This window comes from Trichosurus vulpecula, chromosome 2, assembly GCF_011100635.1.
Source record: "Trichosurus vulpecula isolate mTriVul1 chromosome 2, mTriVul1.pri, whole genome shotgun sequence".
Lineage (NCBI taxonomy): Eukaryota > Metazoa > Chordata > Mammalia > Diprotodontia > Phalangeridae > Trichosurus > Trichosurus vulpecula.
In genome coordinates this window covers 368,547,214-368,570,993 of record NC_050574.1, presented here as the reverse complement: position 1 = coordinate 368,570,993, position 23,780 = coordinate 368,547,214, and the positions used below count along the sequence as shown (strand labels likewise).

Below are 23,780 nucleotides of genomic sequence, written 5' to 3'. Positions count from 1 at the left end.
ACCAGCATGGGTTTATTACTGATGAAAGCAAGTCTTTTATTTATCCTGATGGACAAGGACATGCAAAAGCAGACCTTGGAAAATGGCAAGAAAGACAAACACAAAGTTTGCCAGCAATTCAGAAAGGCCAGGGAATCAATGAAAAGACCGGTCACTTGATAAGTATGTATATTAAGCATCTACAATGTACCAGGCAGCGACTGGGTTGGCACTAAATATCCAAGAACAAAGACTAAAACAATCCCTACTTGAAAGGAATTATATACATTCTAATGGGGAAGACAAGGTGAACATAGAAAAGTTTGTAGAGAAGAAATGTAAAGGAAATAATTACAATTAAATACAAAGTGGCTCAACACAGGAGTTTGGGGATTTAAGGCTTCACAGTTAGGCCGAGATTTTAAGGAAAAGGAGGATTCTGTGAGGCTAAAGTGAGGAGGGAGTACTTTCCAGGCACAGCAGGAGTCACTACAAAGATACAGAGACAGAGCATAGCGTGTGAAGAACAGAGAGGCCAGTTTAGCTGAAACCAGAGTATGGGAAGGGAGTCAAGCACGGTGAGGGTGGCGCTAGGTTGTGAAGGGAGTAGGGAGCAAAGTGGTTCAAATGGGAGCCAGGAAGGCCCAGATTTGAATCCTGCCTCAGACCCTCATTGCTCATCCGCAAAACGGGGAGAACAATTAATTCATCTTCACAGTTTTGTTGTAAAGATCAAATGAAACAACCCATGCAAGTTAAAGTGTTATATAAAGTGCTATAGAGATGCTAGCCATTATTGTAAAGGACTTAGAAAATGTCTACAGAGGAGGTCCTATTGTTGAAAGGAAGCAGCTGCAGCTTATTGAGCAGGGAACTTCCGAGTGTTCGCAGACAGGTGGTGAATCGGTGGTTCCAAGGGCTTTTACAGGCCAGTAATGGGCACACTGAATTGCTGTCCTATTTACTTAGCAAGCTTCCTTGTGAGATCTTTTCTAAATCATGCTACAAAACTGAACATTTGCATGGTCTAAAACAGAGGACGAGTCATCCTCCCCAGGCTGCAGCAACTATAGAGGAAAATTACCAAGTACCAATGGTACATCTAGTCTCCAAGCATGCCCTGCCTCCCCTTCAGGACAATTTGCCACAGAAATGTGTAGCTTCTTTTTTAACCCAAGGTGGTACTGACATCATTCTTAATGCTGTGCACGGGGATGAGGGAAACGGAACGTGTGACACTATAAATGAGGAGATGCCAGGACCATAGTGACAGGATAGACCTGTCTCTGACCATGTGATGACCATGGGACTTTGGAGCAAGGCTGAAGAAGACTGACTGGAGGTTCATTCCAGTAACTCTCAATGTTCTTAAAACTTACCTGGCCTCAAGTCCTAGGCTCTACTATTCATTACCTATGTGACTACAGGCAAGTTACTTTACCTGTGAGCCTCAAGCTCCTAATTAGTAAAATGAGGACAAGAATAGTTATACCATTCTCTACACAGGGTTTCTTGTAAGGATCAAATGAAGGTACTATTCCACAGTAAGCTACTATCATCTTTGTATTACACAATATTTAGGATAGTGTCTTATACAGAAAATACCTAATATCTGTTGGATTGAACTGAACTTTTGGGGGACAAGTTCTTGTCTTAAAAAAAAAGACCAGAAAATCTGCTCATAGTCAAAATAAAATTACCTTTCTACCGCATTTCCCCCTACTTTGCATACACAGTTCTCTGAATTTTGGTCAAGTCTGGATCCTCTGCCAAAAAAAACAATAAAAACTCAGCCACCCTAATGAAAGTACGTTGACAGAGTGTGAAAAAATTTATAGAATATTCTCCTTGACCTATATTAATTTTTAAAATCATTTTATTACCCTATTCAAAAGGAATTTGTACAAATATTACACAGTAGTTTTAAATATCAATTTATGCCTGGTTACCCAGTATGATTATGATTGGCTAGAACCAAAGTCCCTAGCAGTTCAAGACAGTTTTAATACATCTGTCCTTCTGATGGTGTTATTCACCTTTCTTTCAGTTTTCAACAATGATTACAACTTTGATGCTACAATTTGAATATTCTTCTCTTTTTTTTTTAAAGAGAAAAATGACTTTAGAAAATAATGATATTATGGCCTTACATGGGTCTGAGAATAACTGGGCAACTTGCCTTGAGCAAGTCACAGCTTTCTGAGAAGAGACGTCCAAGGTTACTTTATTATTATATTAATTTTACTACTATATGAACATATTGACTTTAAAAAATTAAAAGTACACTTGCCATTTGTTAATTACAAAGCTGTTACACAATTAAAGGTCACAAATAGTGAACTGATAATAAATGGCATAGTTTTGTCATGGAATTAGAAATACGGCTGCAACCAGCCAGATCTTCTATTTATTTCTTCTTGGAATATAATTTATCTTCAAAAGGAACAGGAACAATGCCTTCACACTCTTTCACTGGTAGGGTCTGTGGGTGTTTCACAATATTCGGTCTGACCACATCAATGTCTCTGGATAAGTGTTCCATTATACTCTCAACAGCTGTTGTCGGTGCATAAAAATCCACCAAGAAATACCTGCAATGACATAATCAAAGCTTCAATTCAGTCATTCACTCAACTAGCATTTATTTAATACTTACTATGTGCTAGGATTTGGGGATGCAAAGTTTAGCTTCAAAATTATTTTGTTAGATTTTATTATTTTGGTCAATTCCTCCCTTTAATCTTCACCAAAGACACATATCTGTCCCATTCTTTCCCCCCAAAAGAGACTGATGACCCTATATACCCATAATCAGAGGATTTTGCCTTAAAAAAAAAAAAAGAACCCTTATAGGTTCAGGCTCTGCATTCTATTATTTATTTTACAGGAAAAATTCTATGGAAATGTTTCCAGGTGAACATTCACACTTATGAGCAGTAGCACTGCATGACAGATACAGTTCTGGACTTCGAGTCAGGAGAGTTCTTCTACCTACTTTACATGGCTGCTGTGAAGAAAGCACTTTGCAAACCTCTTCTCTTTCTCTTCCTTGGTGTCCATCATAGTATCTGATTTTGTAGACAAGCCCATCCTGGATATCCTTGATTCCTATTATCATCACTGATTGGGAATTGTAAGGGACCCTATGGGTCATCTAGTCCATATTCTTTGAAGCCCAGAGAGGTTAAACAGTTAAGACTGTGTCAACATCAAAGAGTACCAAGGGACAGGGCTGTGACTCAAACCCAAATCCTCCAAATTCAGCCTTCTTTCCAGTACACCATGCTGCTGCCTCCCTTGGTTTCCATGACTCTTCCCTTTCATGGTTCTATCTCTGGGATTGCTCCTTTTGACTTTCTGACTGGCTCTTCATCCTCTGCCCCCTCCTTTCATGTGGGTGTGCCTTAAAAGTCTCTCTTAATCCCTCTTCCTTCTATCCCCTTTCTCTTTTGTGGATTTCATCTACTCCCACTGCTTCAACAATCGCCTGAATGAAAATGATTCCCAAATCTCTAGTTCCAATCTCAAGCTTCTGCCAGAATTGTTATCTCCTCCTGAACACTCTGCCAGCACCTTAAATTCATGTCTAAAACTGAATATGTAATGGCATAAACCTTTCTTTCTCCTACAATTTTTTGGAGTCATCTTTAAGTCTTTCTTTCCCCTTGACCCCACTTCCAGACCCTGCTTATCTCTCCTCCACTCCCACTGCAACCTCAAATGTTCAAATTCTTATGTCTTCTTGTAGTGGTCTGCAGATCTTTTTAATTGCCTACACCTAGCAGCAAAAAGCTGGCCTTCCCAATATATGTATAAGTATATATACATATATACTCATATACTAGTACATACATAGGTATGTATAAGTATGCATGGATATGTGTATGTATAAATGTATCTATGCATACTACCTAAGCAGAGAGCCCAAGGACAAGAACCTATCATCTACTATCAGGCCTCTCTCTCAGTCCCCACAGATTTCTCTAGGCAGGTGCTCAAAGGGACAATCCCGAACAGTCTATTCACCTACACAGCCCAATGGACCTCTTTCCAAACTCTGATACTCTGCCTAAACTCAGTCCTTAATACGTAGCTTCCCCTTACCCTCCTTTATGCTCACTAAGCCAATGATTCTGAATCCCCCAATGCCAAAGTACATATCCAAATCCCCATCTCCTTTGCTCAATCTTTTATTACATTCCCTCCTCAACCCTGGAGGCTCTGTACCAGATCTGTATTCCCCTTCCACTTCTGGAATGCTTCCTCCATAATTAACAAATTTCCTTTCATCATAAACCTCTTCCTTTCTTACTCTTCCCAGATTGTGATGCACTGTGAGACCTGGCTCCCTTTGGAAGACACGGTTTTCCTTGCCACCCTTTCCAGGAATGGCTTGTACTTCCTCTCATCCCCCTGACTCATGAACTGTGGAAGGACAATCAGAAAAATACTGCTTGCTCCCACAGACACTTTCAGACTCTCCCTCTATCACCAACACTCAGCGACCAATTCTTCTTTGAGACTCACACTATCCAAACATCATCCAGTCCAGATCCCGGGGAATACCTACTGACCCTGAGGGCATTTGCCTCCTTTCTTCAATGACTTCAACATATACATTGATGTCCCTTCAAATATCCTAGCTTTTCAGTTCCTCAATCTAATCAGCTCACATGATATATTCCTCCACTTCAACTCACCTACCACAAAGATGATCACATAACTCTCCATCTTGCCACACCCTTTAGAAGTGTTCTTTCATGTCTGTAGAACCCTGAAATTCTTTTACCTGATGTTTTACCAATCCATCTTTCCTTAGGACTTACAACCCTTAAGCCTATTCTCCCTATTCACCATAATTTCCATTCCTTCCAGTCCTCAATTCTTTCATCACCAATACACTGGCTACACTATTCTCTCTTCCCTATGTTGACCTCTTGGTGAACCAGTTCAACTCTACACTAACCTCTATTATCAAATGCCTTGCCTCTTTATCCTTTTATGGATCATGCCTTGCCAAACTTCAGTCTCTGATTATGCCACTGTTTGTCTCCTTTGTTGCTAAATGGAGCTGGTGAAAATCATGAAACTGCACTGATTGGGTTTACCACAAATTTATATCCTCTCATTTGAATTGGGCCTTCATTGTACTTTTCCCTAATCAATGTGCTACCTTGCTCTCCACAGAGAGGTCTGGGTGGATAAAGCACTAGTAGACCTTCCTCAGCAAGGGAAAGCTAGGTTCAATTCTTGCCAAAGGCACTAATTAGTGGCTGTGTGATCCTGGGTAAGTCACTTAACCTCTATCTGTCTCAGTTTCCTTGTCCGCAAAACAGATAAAAATCATCTGCCTCACAGTACTTTTGAAAGGATCCAATGAGAATAGATGTAAAGCACTCTGTAAACCTTAATGTACTATATAAATATTAATTTATATATTACATATAAAGTTTATATATAATATAAATATTAATATATTTAAACATATTAAGCTATTAATATTCTTCCAAATCTCTTCTCTCCTTAAGCCTTCCACAGCACCCCTCCTACCGCCCTCTCTGCTGAGAACCTCACAGGAAAAAAAAAAAGCTATTGGCTTTTTTTTTTCCCTCAACTTACATTCTTACGACATCATTCCCTACCAAGTGCTTCACTCCAATCTTGTATGAAGACGTTATACTTCTTGCTAAGGGGACTGCAACCCCTCTATATACTTAAGTTGATAGTTTCTCCAAGTTGGGCCGAAACAACACAAAATGAAAACTCAAACCATCTCATGGCCAAATTGATAAGAAGTCTAAATGAACTCTTAGCCAGGCTGGTTCTTGAATGTGAAGACATATCGCTGGATCTATACAGAGCCTCTTTAGCTTTTGCTCCACTGGTACAGCCTTCAAGAACACAAGGTTACTTTCACACAAGGAGAAGGTTTCAGGAGGCTTTCCAGAATTATTTTGTTGCCTTAAAAAAAAAATTCATTTGCGCATCTTTTTAGGTGTTGCTGGGGAAAGGAGGTGGGTAGGCAGGGGGTGTTCTGATTCATGTACTGCAGGTGGTAATGGGTAGAAAGGCTGGGAAAGTACTTTAGGGTAGATGGTTTGGTCTACAACCCTTGTCCACAAAAAAGCCAGAAACTCCTAATCAGTTCTGGAATTAGCCCAACCTCTGGGCCCCCAAAGAACTTAAACACAGTTTGGGGCCAAGCTTCATGAAGCAGCTTAAGACCAAAGCAGACTCTCTGTTATAGGGACTAGAGTTGACCCCTAGGTCATCTATAGAGGCAGCAAGGTGGTTACAATGGAGAGATTACAAGACTGGAATCAGGGAGAAATCACTTTTAAATTCAGACTCAGACACTTACTATGTGACCATGAGGATAAATCACTTAATCTTTGTTTGCCTCAGTTTCCTCAATGCAAAACAGGCATAACAATAGCACCGACTTCACAAGGCTATGCGAGAATCAAGTGAGATAATTTTTATAAAAGTGCCTAGCACACAGGAGGTGCTATACAAATTACCTCCTCATATGGACGACAGGTAAGGACTCCCAACGATTTAGCATGTAACCAAAGCTCAGATTAGCAGCAAAATCCATGGCTGGAATATGGACAGCTTGCTCCTCAGTCACTTCTACCTTGCTGTCCATTTTCTGCCATGGATAATAACACTCCAACTAAAATGTAGGTTCCTAGCAACCAAGATCACTGCCCAAAATGCAAATAAGCCTGTGCCTACAACCCAAACTTATTTAAATCATTCAGTGCTTCTCATCCAGTTGATCTTAATCTGGATCTCCTTTGGGCAAAAACTTCTTGACCCTTTTGTACAACTCTGTGGAAATTTCCAAAAGGAGTGGGATTAGTGCCAAGGGAGAGATTGCATTGCAATCACCACTCTGGCTGAAAGCAGAACCCTCCCCTCATTGTGGGTAAAAGGGAGTTGGGGAGAGAAGAGACATTCAATAGCAAGCTATGACTGAAGCAGGCCCAGGGAGGGCTTGGCACCATTCCAGCAGATGATCACGTTCAACAGTTACCAGACTTATTGATTGGGGTCCACAGGACCCAATGTATCCTACTTGGATAAAGTATTTAACAATCCACTACAGCGTTTCTTTAGCTCTTTTTTTTTCCCTTGGGGATAAACTTATCAATGAATGACTCAATCAATCAATATTTACTTAGCCCATACTGGTATACATGCAAACCATATGCAAGGTACCATACGAGGGGTTTCTGTGAGGTCTAGAAGTATGAGATATAGGAAGGCTTAATAAATGGACCCTCATTAATTTATAATACATTTGGAAAGATATTATTTCTAATTTTTTTTTAAATTAACAATAGCAGGAAGAAGGTACTCTTGGAAACTCTGAACATAACACTCTAGAATGGAATTAAATGAAGATCTACTTGTATCCCCTAAAGAATGCAAGTTCCTTGAGAACAGGGATCCTTTCATTCTTTGACTTTGTATTGCTAGAGCATAACATATGCCTGGCATATAGTAAATGTTTAATAAATACCTGTGGACTCATTGATTAAAAATTATCTAACTGGAAAAAGAGAATGCCAGTGAGAGCCAATAAACATTCACAAAATGTCTACTATGTGCCAGGCTCTGTGCTAAGCATTAGGGACATAAAGAAAGGCATAAGGCAGCCAAAGTGTGAATGTCTTAAGTCTTTTCCTCTACCCACAAACCCTCTAGAATAAAACTCAAACTCCTCCATTTCGTGATTAAGAGTCCTTCACAATCTGGTTTCATTCTACCTTTCCTGACTTAAACATAACTGCCCTTCATGCATTCCCATCTCATTACAGTTCTTCCATACTGCTGCCCACACACAATATCCCATCTCCTGTCTCTATGGCTTTGCTTGGGCTGACCCTGTCCCCGTCCTCCACGTGGAATGCACTGCCTCCACCTGCCTTGGTGAATGTCTAGCTCCCCTCAAAGTTCATCTCAAACCTCACATGAGGTGTTTTCCTCGTGTCCCAGCTGCTAATGTCTCTTCTCTGAAATTATCTTGTGCTTACACTACATTTATTTTATTTTTTATGTATACAAGTTATTTTTAAATAGCATTTTATTTTTTCCAATTACATAGCAAGATGACTTTCAGCACTCATTTTTACAAGATTTTGAGTTCCAAATTTTTTCCCTCCCCACTTCCTAAAATGATAAGTAATTTGATATAGATTATAATGTACAACTGTATAAAACATATTTCCATATTAGTCACAGTTATGAAAGAAGCAACAGATCAAAAGGAAAAAACAGAGGAAAAAAAATAAAGTAAACGAAAAAAGTATGCTTTGATCTGCATTCAAAGTCTATCAGCTCCCTAACTGGATATGGACAACATTTTCCATCATAAGCCTTTTGTACTTGTCTTGGATCATTGCGTTGCTGAGAAGATCTGAGTCATTCAGAGTTGATCATCACACAATGTTGCTTTTCTTGTGTACAATGTTTTCCTGGTTCTGTTCATTTCACTTTGCATCAGTTTGTACAAGTCTTTCCAGGTTTTTCTGAAATGTGCCTATTCATCATTTCTTATTATACAACAGTATTCGTTACATTCCTATACCACAGCTTGTTCAATCATTCCCCATATTACTTTGTATCTATGTATGTTCTTTCCACAGAGATAATATAACTTCCTTCAGGGCAGACTGCTTTATTTTTGTCTTTGTGTTCCCAGCAAGAACATAGTACCTGCCACAAAGCAGGCACTGAATAAATGTTTTTGATTGATTGATTTGGAACTGGAAGAGGGCCTTATAGGCCAACTAGTACAAATGAAGAAACTGGGGACGAAAGAGGTGAGTTGCCCCAGAGTCACACTGAGATTAAGTGGTCAAACCAAAATCAGAAATTAAGCCCTCTGACTCCAAATCTAGGGCTTTCTCCCACCTGTCCACTAGTTGGAGATGCAAAAGAGACATCCGGTTGGAGATAAGTAGGCAAAAATTGTTGATACAGGACTGGAGTTCCAGAGAAAAATGAAAACTAGTGATATAAATGTGACATTTATGTGCTGTGAAGGATAGGCAATGTGTAGATGTGTAGACAAGCAATGTATTCCTGAAACTTGATTGGTCTAGGAGGCTAAGGGCATTAAAGAAATCAGTCAGAAGTCAGTGCCCCTCAACCTCCTTTTGTTAGATGGTCTTGAGTGCCTCATGTAATTCCAATCTCACACCTGAATTACCTGAGAAGCCTGAGTCAGTCCTGGCCTACAACACACACAAAGAGCTGATAACTGAACTCTTGGGAATGGTAGAGAGAATGTAGAGAGAGAAGAAAAGGTACAGACCCTTGAGGTAGGTGATGATCCAGGAAGCAATGTGAAGAATGTGGTCACCCAAATACGAGAAGAACTCAAAAAGGGCAGTTTCAATCAAGCTGAGGGACGGGAGCAACCAGGAAGCTAACGGTGTGGGAAAAAATGCAGAGAAGTCAAGGAGAATAATGCCTGAGAAGGCCATGAGATGTAACAATTAAAAGACTACTGATCATCTTTAAGAGCACAATTTCAGTAGAATACTGAGGTCAGAAGTAGGTGGTGGGGAAGTGAAGGTTAGGAGTTACAGACAACTCCAGGAGTCTGGCAATGAAAGAGAAGATATCTCAAAAGGGTGGCGGCCACAGGAAGGTCTATCAAAGAGTGGGGAAATAAGCATGTTTGTCTACAAGATGAAAGAAAGATGCAGTGGACAGGGAGAGACTGAAGACAAAAGAGAGAATGATGGATGGGAAAGTCAAGAGGGGATAGGATTGTGGAGACAAGAAGAGGGGCTGGATTTACCAACAAAATGGACCACATCTTCATCAGAGACTAAAGAAAAAGATGGATGAAGGTATGAGGGGGTGTTTTGAAGTACTGGCATAGAGAAGAGGAAGCTTACAATGCATGGTCTCAATTTTCTCAGTAGAGTAGGAGGCATATTCTATGCAATTTGGGAACAGAGTATGGGAGGACATAGGGAGAATGAGGCATGAAGAGAAAATCTAGAACAGCTGCTGTTGGGGTGGGGTGGAGATAGAGGGTCAATTAGAGAAGAAAAAAAGACTGCCATGTAGCTGTGAGGGCAGATTGAAATCAGATAACAGGAATTTGTAGTGACCTCAATTGGAAGAGCTGCATAACTATAAGAAGTGTAGGATAGTAGGTCAGACAGTTCTGTGGAAATGCTGAGAATATTAGAATTAAGGCTTTGTTTAAAAAAAACAAACAAATTCCTCCAATTATGGTTTTAATCAAATATTGTTTTAATGGGTGATTTGGAGAAAAAAAAAACACTGATTTTGGAAAAAAAAAATCTAAATTCCCAAACTAAAATCTAAGTATCTTTTTATACATTTTGAATTTTAAGAATGGCCTGAGAAATTACATAGTCAGTGGCCTGACCAACATGATTCTGGTTTTGTAAGGCAGACTAATTTAAATTGTGTATTTGAATAGTGATTATTAGTAGCAGCCTCATCTTGGAATAGACCATGGAGAGTCATTCAAAAGATTCAAATTATGAGTCTCTCACTCATAACTCACTCAAGCCAGGTGACAGTGAGATAGTCATTTCATCTCTATTGGTCTCAGTATCTTCATTTGCAGAATGGAAGGTTTGGATTCAATGATCTTCAAGGTCCTTTCCGATTCTAAATTCTATGATTTTATACATACCTTCTAAAGGTGTCTCAATAGGAGTAGTCATTAGCTACACATACTTAATTCTCTACAAAGATGTGATCTCTTCTCTTTTATCTAACTTGGAACATACATTTAACTCACCATTTTGGAATCTGCTATCAAGGTCCCCAAGCCAACTGAAATCTGTGTGAAGAACATGAGAGAGTATCCCTGTTCATCGATGTGGCCATTTGCATGATTTCTGGTCCTATTACACTAATATACTTCCTTTCACAAATCCCAGTATTCACAATAATTTTTTTAATCCTAATTTTCCAATGTCAAGGAGAGAGAAAATGAATTCCCAGGCAAAAACTCAGCATACATAATTCTCAGGAAGAAGTTATTTATATTTCCAAACTACTCAGCCCCCTCTACAAGCCATGTCACTAGAAAGACCACTGCATCATACGGCACTTGGAGTCACAGCATCCCAAGGATAAAGCCCCAGGTAAATAACAAAAATCTCCACAGCAACCGAAATGTAGGAAAATCACAGCACCAAATAAATTAAGCTCAGTTCTCAAGCCATCTTACTCTGGTGAAGAGTGGGGGAGCAAATTTTTAAAAGCATTTTCTTAAAAAAAAAAAAAAAGCAGCGTTTGCTCTGTCTTCTATTCCTCTGGGCCATGGTTAGTAAATGCATAAACATAATTAACACTATGCAATATCTATGCAAAAACACATAATTAACTTGTAGGCAAAACATGAAGGATACCAGTAACATATATACATATTTTAAAATATGTGTGCGTGTGCATGTAGATGTCATTTTAACCTACACTTTTAGTGGCTTAATTTAATACAAATCCTGTATTCATCATTTAGTGACACTATATGAAAAGCATTGTTCCAATAGCCAGTCCAGGAGAAAAGGCCAGCTTGAATTTACATGTTTCTGTCTGCCTCCCTAGCTCTGCCCTTGAGCAGACAGTGGAAATTTCCACTGATAACACTTACTCATGGGGGAAGGGCTGCAGAGAAGGATGTACTGCCTTGGAGCACCTTCGAGCCCTTTTCCAGAACAATATCTTTTTCTTACTTGTTACTAGAGAAACAGAATCGCTTGAACTGGTATAGTACTTACACTGTATCAGTTGGCTTTTCTTGTTACATATTTAGGAGAGAGAGTGATTACCCTGATTTTCAAACCGGAGGAGCAAATGGCATTGAAACATCCATATCTTTTGTGTGTTGCTTCAGTTACGTTTTTAAAATGACTGCAGATTTCTAATGAAGTTGTACCACTGACAATTAGACATAAATTTACTCATCTACGATTATCACGCATTGGGCAAAGGTTGGATTAATAATAATTGCTGATATTTATACAGCACTTTAATGTTTGCAAAGGACGTTATACATATAAACATCGTAACAACTCTGTGAGGTAAGTAATAGAGATATGACGATCCCCGTTTGACAGATAAGGAAACCGATATGGTTAAGTGACTCACCCACACTAACACAACTAATGAAGTATCAGAGGCAGGCTGTGAATCCTAGTTCTCTCCTGACCCTTTCCCCTAAGCTACGCAGAGCTCCCTGGTCACAATCTCAAAACAAAGCAATGGAGAAAGACCATGATACTGGTCCTACTGCTGAGGAAGTAATTGGAAATATTAACTAATTAGAAAAATAGAAATGAGAATCAATTTCCTTTGTTAAGTATAGCTAAAGCCCTATGTGCCAGCTCTCCTAGAGTGAGCAGACCCATCAGGGGATGTGATGCAGTAAAACTCCACTTATTTCCTAGAGTATCATTTGTATTTGCATTTCTCCCTCACCATGAACAAAAGGGTAATTTAAATACAAGATGGCAGGCCCTTTTTATGTCTACTTATCAAAACTGTTTTTAACAGAGGGAGAGGCTAAAGGAAGATTTTTTTAAAGTCTTTTTGCACAACATGTATGTATACACTGGAACCATGGAAATACAGACTTAAATTACCATGGTCATCTGTACCTAAGCAAATTAAATGTCACCCTCTAAGTATATCAACCGAATAAGGAAACAAATAGGGGGATCTTTTAACACAAGAACAAACACTGTTCTAATGGATGTGTTGTTTTCACCACAGTGTGGCAGGGAGCAGTAAGATATGAAGCTTCCCTTCAGTCCCATCAATCAATCAACATTTACTAAGGACCTACTATGTTCCAGACACTGATAACACCAAGACAAAAGCAAAATATTCCCTATCCTTAAGGAGGTGACATTCTCATGGGGAAGACATATGCAAGTATATTAATTTGTAGATATATATAAACATAGACACAAAATAACCTTGGTACTAGCAGGTGGAAAAGGAGACCATGAAAGGTCTCCTGAAGGTGAGGTGAGTGTTACAGGAAATAGAAATCTCTAAGACTCAGAGTGGAGAAGTTTGGAAAGTATTTCAGGCCTAAAGAGAGCCAGTGCAAAAGTACAGAGATGGGAGATGATGGTGGTGTGAGGTATAGCAACCAAGTCAGTATAACTAGACAGCAGAGAACATCAGGTCATGTATGAAAACCTTTGAATGACAACAGTCTATTGAATACTGAGATGATGTGGTCAGAACTACATTTTAGGAAAAATCATTGGTAGCTACATGAAGGATGGATTGGAGTAGGAAGACTTGATGCAAGCATGCCAAAACCAAGGCTCCAAAAGACTAAAAGATTTTTGACCATAGTATAGATAGCTAATTAATCAAGCAAGTTCCAAAGGTAAGATTTTAATTTAGATCTCTTCTGATTCCATGTGTGTTCTTTCTTTCTTGTCTATCATACTGCCTTTCAAAGAAATTAAGCATGTTTAGGCTTTTTATAAAGAAGGTCTAAACAGGAGTACTGCTTGTATTGATATGCCCTTTTCTTGGTATACAATGCTTCACTTTAAATCAAGAAGTTGTTAAAAAAAAAAAGTCAGCTCTCCTGATTATCATACAAATAATCTTCAGTGGGAACCTATAGGCAGATAGTACTTATAGTGGGTACCTATAGGCAGACAGGTAGGCAAAAGCAACGACAATATTTTATGAGCAGAGACTCTAGAGTACAAAACTGTGAAGCAAGATCAGAACCATAAATGAAAGCTTGGGTTTTTGACTCTCATTCTCTGAGTTCTACTGCAAGAACTACAAAACATGTGGATGATTGGTACTCACAGTTGTTCCAGGAAACTTACAGCTGGTCTATCATAGTATAATAGGTCCCTAACTCATGAATGGGGGCAGCTAGGTGGCAAAGTGCATAGAGTGCCAGTTCTTGAGTCAGGAAGACTCCTCTTCCTGTGTTCAAATCTGACCTCAGACACATACTAGCTAGTGTGACCCAGGATGAGTCATTTAACCCTGTATGCAACAGTCATCTCATCTGTAAAATGAGCTGGAGAAGGAAATGGCAAACCACTCTAGCATCTTTGCCAAAAAAACCCAAATGAGGTCACAAAGCTTCAGACACAACTGAAAATGAATGAACAACAAAAACTCGTGTTTGCATAGGACATTAGTAGGTAGCTATGCCTGTCTCTGGAGTCCTTTCTCACACTATGGCAAACCGCCCTTTGTTTTCAGAATGCTTGGGGAGCTGCCTAATTCTATGTAAATATAGGGGCAAATCCTTTCTCGTATGCAAGAGTGGAGTACTAACATGTTATTTGTTCGTAAGAATATTTATCTTATCACCTCCTTGATGAGGAGCCTGCTTCTTCCACGGTCACACTGAAGGCTAGAGCCTAAGGAAATCTAGTTCTTGATGTCAGAGCACAGAAACCTAACAAGCATCCATTTTCCCATAAAAACAATGTTATAAATGGTGGTTAAGTATTTCTGAAATAGTACTATTCCACAGGCAAACAGTAAGTTCCTTGAGGGCAAGGGATTTTTTTATTCCCCAGAACACAGCAGTTTTTTGGTACATAGTAGGTGTTCAAAAAAGTGTTATTGTGGGCCTAAGCTATGAGTTACATGGGATTCCCTCCACACCCTCTCACAGCCCAGAAAGGGAGGTATCCCAAGGGCCAGTGACCCTGCAACACCACACCCATGGGGACTGAGTCTTGTGTTTCATGTGCCAACCATTAACTCTCCTCTGGTGTGCAAATCACTTAGGATAGGCATCAATTTTGGTATTTTTTTCTATGACAATAAAGGTCATGTATGTATGCTTCTACTGACACTAGGCTGACCCAAAATATCTGATCTTAACCAGAAGAAAATGGATTGAATTGGTTTTCCCATCTTCAGTAAATTGTCAGTTGAGTATTCTATTTCCCTTTTTTCCTGACTTTTTGAACTTTTACATTTCTTCCCCAGCTGCCTTCTTACCCTTGGAGATGCTTCAGCCTCTATGGTCCCTCTTCCAATTGAGGAATTCCTATCTAGAACCTCCACTGGAGAAAGTGCCCAAGCCAACCACACTCACTTTTTAGCCATTTCTGCTCCTGACTCTCCTGACTTTTATATCTTGGGGTCATGAAGATATTGGGGGTCACCTCCACCTCCAATTTTCACTCCCTTTTATGTGCTGTCTCCCCTCTCCCACCTTAGAATGTAAGCTCCTTAAGGGTAGGAAATGTCTTTCTTATTGCTTGAACATATGTTCCCAGAGCATTAGCACAGTGCCTGCACAAAGGAAGCAAGGGCTTCTAACTCCCTGTGTTATTTCACTGCTCTTCTGTTGTTGTTTTTAATTCTCTGATTTTTAAGAATGGGGATCGCTCCAAGGAAACATGTAAAAGTTGTAGCTCTTAAAAAGCACACTTCAATTTATATGACCTGATGCAAAGTGAAGTTAGCAGAACCAGGAGAACAATGTACACAAGCAACAGCAATATTGTAATGATGATCAACTGTGAAAGTTTTAACTACTCTGATCCACACAATGATTCCCCGACAATTTCAAAGAACTCATGATGAGAAATGCTATCCACCTCCAGAGAACTAATGAACTCTAAATGTAAATTGAAGCATACTTATTTTCCTCTTTATTTTTCTCAGAACATGGCTAAAGTGGAAATATGCTGTGTATGCCTTCATATGTATAATGCATATAATTTGTAATATATATCACACTAAGAATGGGAAGGAGTACAAGGAGAGAGAATTTGGAACTCCTATCTTTAAAAGTTCTAAGTGTGTTCAATACTGCAGCAATTGATGATTGAAGAAGGTAAGAATTTGAAAGGTCATTCTTATCTTCAATGAAAATGGATCTTGTACCAAAGTGCAGTTGAAAATGAAAACTATCTCTAAGACATGAAAAACTACTGCTGCAGAACAGCTGAATTAATCCTCAGAAAATAACTTTCAGAAAATACTTTCTGAGGAACCTGGTAACTGGAAGAATTGTTAACAATTCCTCTACAAGGTGACAAAAGCTTCTTTAAATTGGAAAACCATCGAGGGTGGAGCCAAGATGGAGGCTGGTAAGCAGGGACTACAGTGAGCTCCGTTACCGAGTCCCTCCAAAAACCTATAAAAAATGGCTCTGAACCAATTCTAGAATGGCAGAACCCACAGAACAGCAGAGGGAAGCAGGGCTCCAGCCCAGGACAGGCTGGATGGTCTCTGGGTGAGGTTTATCCCACATGGAGCTGGGAGCTGGGAACGGAGTGGAGCAGAACCCAGCCTGAATGGCGTGGACCATCCAGATCAGAAGCCGGGCGGAGGGGGCCCTAGCACCCTGAATCAGTGAGCTGCGGCAGTTACCAGACTCCTTAGCCCACAAACACCAAAGACTGCGGAGAAGGTTAGTGGGAAAAGCTACGGGAGTGGAAGGAGTTCCCGGTTCAGCTTCCAGCCCCAGGGGCAGCGGAGGTGGGGCAGCTACAGCTGTTGTTACTTCTGGCTCCAGGCCCACCTGGTGGGAGGAATTAAGTGGCGGGTCAGAGCAGGGGTGCACAGCCTGCCGAAGATCTAAGCCCAGTTCGGGTTGGGGGTTCTTGGGGAAGGAGCAGTGCAGGTCTGACAGAGCTGGCACCTCCCCTCCAAACGTGGAACATAGAACTCGTTAGTCTACAAGCAGTCATACCCCACTGAAAAACTCAAGGGTCAAGTTAGTTGGTTGGGAATATGGCCAGGCAGCGAAAACGCGCCCAGATTCAGTCTCAGACTTTGGATTCTTTCTTTGGTGACAAAGAAGACCAAAACATACAGCCTAAAGAAGACAACAAAGTCATAGAGCCTACAACCAAAGCCTCCAAGAAAAACATGAACTGGCCCCAGGCCATAGAAGAACTCAAAAAGGATTTGGACAAGCAAGTTAGAGAAGTAGAGGAAAAATTGGGAAGAGAAATGAGAAGGATGCGAGAAAACCATGAAAAACAAGTCAATGACTTGCTAAAGGAGACCCAAAAAAATACTGAAAAATACACTGAAGAAAACAACACCTTAAAAAACAGACTAACTCAAATGGCAAAAGAGCTCCAAAAAGCAAATGAGGAGAAAAATGCCTTGAAAGGCAGAATTAGCCAAATGGAAAAGGAGGTCCAAAAGACCACTGAAGAAAATACTACTTTAAAAATTAGATTGGAGCAAGTGGAAGCTAGTGACTTTATGAGGAATCAGGATATTATAAAACAGAACCAAAGGAATGAAAACATGGAAGACAATGTCAAATATCTCTCAAAAAAAAGAGCCTAGATACCATCTTTCAAGAAATTATCAAGGAGAACTGCCCTGCTATTCTAGAGCCACAGGGCAAAATAGAAATTGAAAGAATCCATCGATCGCCTCCCCAAATAGATCCCAAAAAGAAATCTCCTAGGAATATTGTCGCCAAATTCCAGAGCTCCCAGATCAAGGAGAAAATACTGCAAGCAGCCAGAAAGAAACAATTTGAGTATTGTGGAAACCCAATCAGAATAACCCAGGATCTGGCAGCTTCTACTTTAAGAGATCGAAGGGCTTGGAATGTGATATTCCGAAGGTCAATGGAGCTAGGATTAAAACCTAGAATCACCTACCCAGTAAAACTGGCTATCATGTTCCAAGGCAAAATATGGATTTTCAATAAAATAGAGGACTTTCAAGCTTTCTCAGTGAAAAGACCAGAACTGAATAGAAAATTTTACTTTCAAACACAAGAATCAAGAGAAGCATGAAAAGGTAATCAAGAAACAGAAATTGCAAGGGACTTACTAAAGTTGAACTGTTTTGTTTACATTCCTACATGGAAAGATGATGTGTATGATTCATGAGACCTCAGTATTAGGGTAGTTGAAGGGAATATGCATATATATATATATGTATATGTTTATGTATATATATAAGAGAATGTGTATGTATGTATGTATCTATGTGTATATGTATGTATGTGTATGTATGTGTATATATATGTCTGTTTATATATGTGTGTGTGTGTGTATATATATATCTATATCTATATATATATATATATATATATATATATATATGTAAAAGAGAGAGAGCAGACACAGGGTGAGTTGAAGATGAGGGGAAGATATCTAAAAGAAATAAAATGAAATTAAGGGATGAGAGAGCAACATACTGAGAGAGGGAGATAGGGAGAGAGAGAATGGGGTGGATTATCTCACGTAAAGGTGGTAAGAGGAAGCAGTTCTGTGGGAGGAGGGGAGAGGGCAGGTGAGGGGGGAATGAGTGAACCTTGCTCCATCAGATTTGGCCTGAGGGGGAATACCATACATACTCAGTTGGGTATCTTACCCCACAGGAAAGAAGAGGGAGGAAGATTAAAAAAAAAAATAAAAGGGGGGGGATGATGGAGGGGAGGGCAGATGGGGGTGGAGGTAATCAAAACAAACACTTTGGAAAGGGGACAGGGTCAAGGGAGAAAATTCAATAAAGCGGGATGCGTTGAAAAGGAGCGTAGTTAGCCTTTCACAACATGAGTATTGTGGAAGGGTTATACATAATGATACACGTGTGGCCTAGGTTGAATTGCTCGACTTCTTAGGGAGGGTGGGTAGGAAGGGAAGAGGGGAGCGAATTTGGAACTCAAAGTTTTAAAATCAGATGTTCAAAAAAAAAAAGTTTTTGCATGCAACTAAAAAATAAGATACACAGGCAATGGGGCGTAGAAATTTATCTTGCCCTACAAGAAAGGAAGGGAAAAGGGGATACGAGGGGAGGGGGGTGATAGAGGGGAGGGCGGTGATAGAGGGGAGGGCTGACTGGGGAACAGGGCAACCAGAATATAAGCCATCTTGGAGTGGGGGGGAGGGTAGAAATGGGGAGAAAATTTGTAATTCAAACTGTTGTGAAAATCAATTATGTTAAATAAATAAATTTAAATTAAATTAAAAAAAATTGGAAAACCATCGCTATGAAAGAAAAATGCTTGTTATGGATGGGACAATACAAAAACTGGAGTACTGAAGATTGGAAAAAGTTTAACTTTTACTGGTGAAACTTATTTCACTTAAGGCCATATATCAGAACTGTTGTCATAAGAAGTCCAAGTGAACTAGTAATATCTGCATCTCCATTAATCTGTAAAAAACCCATCAAACATGTTTGAGGGAGTTTATTTCCAGTGAGTCTGGAAGTCTTGTACCCACGATGGGATAATGAACTCTGATATGCATATTGACAGAACAAAGGTACTTAAACTACAAAGAAAACCTATGAGCGACAATCAAATCTAGACATGGAATAAAGCTATTTTCAATGATACCCTTAACATAGAATGTTTTTTGAAAAGTGTGATTTTCATGATCAATTAAGGAATGTGCATCAAAATACTGTTTAAAAAAATGTAAAATAAGAGACTGCAGAAAAAAGAAAACATAACATGTTAAAAATATTTTAAAGATGTAAAAAATCATGAGGTTTGTTTTATGTCAATTAATTATGTTATTTTGGCTCAAGTAATTCACATACCCATGTACACTCCACAAAAGCCATGAAAAGAGCTAGATACACGTGCTTAAAAGTATGCAAAGCCCTTTATAAATATTTTCTTGTTTTGTCCTTGCAACAGCGCTGGAAGGTAGGTACTATTATTATATCCATCTTACAGATGAGAAAACTGAGACAAATGTTAAAATGATTTGCCCAGAGTGACAAAGCCAGGACTTGAATTGGGCAGGTCTTCCTCTATCGATTACACTATCTAGCTAGCTCCTTATTTCTTTATTACTTAATCACTGGCTACTTAGGAGTAATCTATCCCCAAACCTCGGCTCCACTTTCTCAAATCCTCATCTCCCTCAACCCTACCCTGCTCACATATCACTCCAACTTTGCCCCCCCCCCCACACCCACTGTGCCCTCTGAAATTCCTGTTTCATAATGAACAAACTTCCTTTTATTTTGAATCTCATTCTCCAATACTCCTTGTATCTACTTGCACTGAGACCCGACTACCTCCGGATGACACTGTGCCCCTGGCCATCCTCTCTGGCACTAGCTGTTCCTACTCTCACACCCCCCCTTCCCCCAACTCACTGGTCCTAGAGAAGGAATCAGAATACTCCTTCCTCCCCCCACTGACACTTTCAGATCCTCCCTTTGTAGTCTCTGCTCAGAAACTCCTCCTCCTTTGAGGTTCATTCTTATTTTTCCTGTCCTCTGCAATTCCTGCTGTTACACCAGGGGATTTCAACATTCACGCTGGTGACCAAACACCCTCGCCACCCAGTTCTTCCACCTCTTCAAATGCTATGAACTCAAAGTCTTTGACTTCCCCTCTCCGATCTATCCTCCACAGCTGCTAAACTGATTTTCCCTGAGCGCTGGTCAGACCAGGTCACTCTCCTACTCAATAAACTACAGTGTCTCCCTACTGTCTCTAGGATCAACTGTAAACTCCTCTGTTTGGCATTTAAATTCCTTCACATCTGGTCCCAGCTTATCTGTCCAGCCTCAAAATACATGACTCTCATTCCTGCACTCTATAATCCAGCCAAACTGGACATTCCTCATGCCTGGTATGCACTCCATCCTCAGCCCCACCTCATAGAATCCCTCTCTTCTTTCAAAGATGCAGCTTAAGCACAACCTTCTTCATAAAAGTCTTTCCTGATTGCCCTAATTTTAAGGTCTCCCTTCAAAAACTACTTTATATTGAACTATGTTGTCTGCACATACTTAGAGAAGTACATCCCTCGACTCTATACGGTATTGTGAAAGAATGGAAACAATGTAAGCTTCCTCAAAGTAAGGGTTGTTGCATTTTTCTTGTATTCTCAGTACCTAACACAGCACCTATTTACACAGTAGGTGATTAATAAATGCTTGTTGACTGAATAGGCAAGCCTGAGAACATAATCATCATACACACATTTTTATATGAGGAAATGAGTTCTGAGTTTCAGACACCTGGTTTATAAACACATTTTTGCTATAAAAAATTTATTTTAAAGTGGAAATTGTGATACTGTATAAAATGTGATGATACCAACACTTTTGTTTTAGACATAAATCAATCGTTTATTATATTTAATAAACACCAGAGACCACCCGATTGAAGGCAGAGTAGACAGAAGAAGGAACTCAAAATCAGGAACACCAAGGATGGAAGCCCACCTCTGATACTAATTATCTGTGTGGCCCTAGGCAAGACACTTAACTTTCCTAAATCTTAGTGTCCCCAATCATAAAAACGAGGGGTTGGATTAGGTGGGATCTAATGTTCTTTACAACTCTAAATCTATGAGGTCTCATCCCAAAAGGTTCCAAAGGCAAAGAACAAAAACCAGGAGTCTAACATTCTTTCCCAAGGAGAGTAATGTTTTTTTTTTTTGCAAATAAGAATTGAAGATATTTTTATCAAAGACAAATCTCTGCCTCTTCCTCTTCCTTTCTGCCCCATATTCTCTCTCCCTGAGTCTGTCTCTGAGTCTCCATCAGACACACACACACACACACACACACACACACACACACACACCCTTTATGCTACATTTGGTTTCTCATTTTGCAACTGTCTGGCCTCAGCAGGTAACACCATTCTATGGAAATAAAATGCTCGATTAAGAATTCTTCTCCCTTATAAATGAGCATTCTAAACCTAAATTATTTTGGAAAAGGAAATAAAACTGCTGAATGTACCTTCTCTGGACCTAAATTTTTGCTATATGTATAATGGAGGGTAATATCTACCACTATATAGCACAACACAGAGGATCGTTGTAAGAATAAAACGAGATGACAATCAGAAAGAGCTTAAAGCCATGAAGCATTATAAATATTAGTACTGAGATCTGTTCTGAAGCTCCTGAATTTAGAAGGAATTTTTTACTAAGCAGATATTCTAGTAAAAAAAAAAACACCTTCCTCTTCTACCCCACTGCCTCCAGACCTAGAAAACACAGGCTTTCAAAGCAGCACTGAGTACAGCCAATATACACAAAATGGAGGCCTAGCCATCACCTCCATCTAGTTTTTCATCTCAGACCCTGGCAGGAATCTGAAACAAGAATAGTCTCTGAAGAAACGTGGTCCTTGTAGTAACATGCGCCCACATTAACATTAAGACTTCCAAGTGTCTCAGATAAGGATTCCTTTACGACAGAATGGATCCACCAGGAGGTATGAAGCCAACTCTTATATGACGTGAGTCCATGCCATGATATTTAACATGTGGGGCATCCATGAGGGCACTCAATCCACATTATCTGAGAATGATGGAAATAAGGTTGTCCCTACTTTAAACACAACAGGGATGGATTCAAGCAGAGATTGGTTAACGGTTCTATGATCCAACATTTGGGAGTACTTGTCTTTGCTTTAAGATCAATGGTAAAAAAGATTTACATCCTTGCTATTAAAACCAATCCTGGTTATGGGGTTTTTGTTTGTTTTTTAACAGAAACAAAAAAACCCTTTATTGTTGTTTTGACTGTCACAAGATGGGATAGCCTCTGTGCATTACAAGTTGCCTAGCAACATCTCTCAGACCTTGCTAAGCACCAGCATTCATTTCAGAGTTGCTTGAGGAGCCGAACACTAGCTTTTTACTGTTTAACAAGGTTAAACAACCAGAATATGGAATTTACAGTACCTGCATATGATTGAAGGTTTACATACAATATAAAAACTCAATCTATCACCTCATTCTGCATCACTAAGGCTCTAGCTTTCCTTTTGGGAAGGATCATCTTTTCCACACTTTGGCACATGGAGACAAGGAAAATGTCTCATGCATTATACACAACCCCATTCCCACAGGAAGAACAGCTTGGTAGAGCATGCCACAGGCAGTCCTAACATCTGACTTCTATATCATCTCCTATGTCTCTGCTGCCCCCCCCACCTTCATCCAAAGAGTATCTAGGTTTATCCTCAGATGACTAAGAATGGGACACATGTAAAAGGAGCACAATTCCACCAGACACAGCATAATTCACAGAAACACTAAGACAGTCATTTAGCCCTAATGTATTACTGCTAAGAGACTCAACACTATAGCATCAAATCTTCAAGATTTGCTTCAGAAAAGTGGGAAATGAACTGATGCAGAGTAAAGTGGGCAGAACCATGAGAACTTATAAAATAACAATCACACTGTGAAGACAAACAGCTCTAAAAGACTTCAGAACACCGATCAATGCGATGAACAAAGATTATGGCTGGACTACTGATGATGAAATCCAATACATCTCCTAATACAGAGGTGATACACTCAGAGTGCAGAATGAGACATATAGTCTTAGAAAGTGGCCAATGTAGGAATCTGTTTTGCTCAACTAGACAGATAATAGAGATATAAAGATATATTTATTATAAGAAGTAGGAGAAAAAATAGACTTTTGTTCATTGAAAAAATTAAATGTAATTTTTAAAAAAAGGAAGTTGGTATATGTTGCTGGGAAACAAGTAGTAAAGGAAATTGGATTAGGTGATGGCTATTTTCTATTATGTGGCTAAGCTCTACACATCAGTCGATTACTCTTAGGCAGTACATTTCAGTAATTACTGCAGCTCATACACTTACAAAAGATGAGGCCAGTATACTGCCAACACATTGTTACTGAAAATGTTCAAAAGGCAAGAGAAAGGAGTTAAGCTCTTAGATTTAAAAAAAAAGAAGGGTTTTCTTGTTGTTTTTCATTAAGAAAGGAGGTTAGATCACTGGATTGGGCAGCAGCATCTCAGTTAGAAGGCACCTTGGAAATCATTGGGTACAAGCC

General features: G+C 39.6%; 1 protein-coding gene across 1 annotated transcript in view; it reads right to left on the bottom strand.

The window, feature by feature from the left end:
- Window positions 1–1,837: 1,837 nt before the first annotated feature.
- Window positions 1,838–23,780, bottom strand: part of MRPS6 (mitochondrial ribosomal protein S6) — an 88,529-nt gene continuing 66,586 nt past the window's right edge. Inside the window, exon 3 of the mRNA XM_036744483.1 lies at window positions 1,838–2,570. Within this exon, the coding sequence (XP_036600378.1) occupies window positions 2,387–2,570 (184 nt within the window). The 3' untranslated portion in view covers window positions 1,838–2,386. The remainder of the gene's footprint in view (window positions 2,571–23,780) is intronic.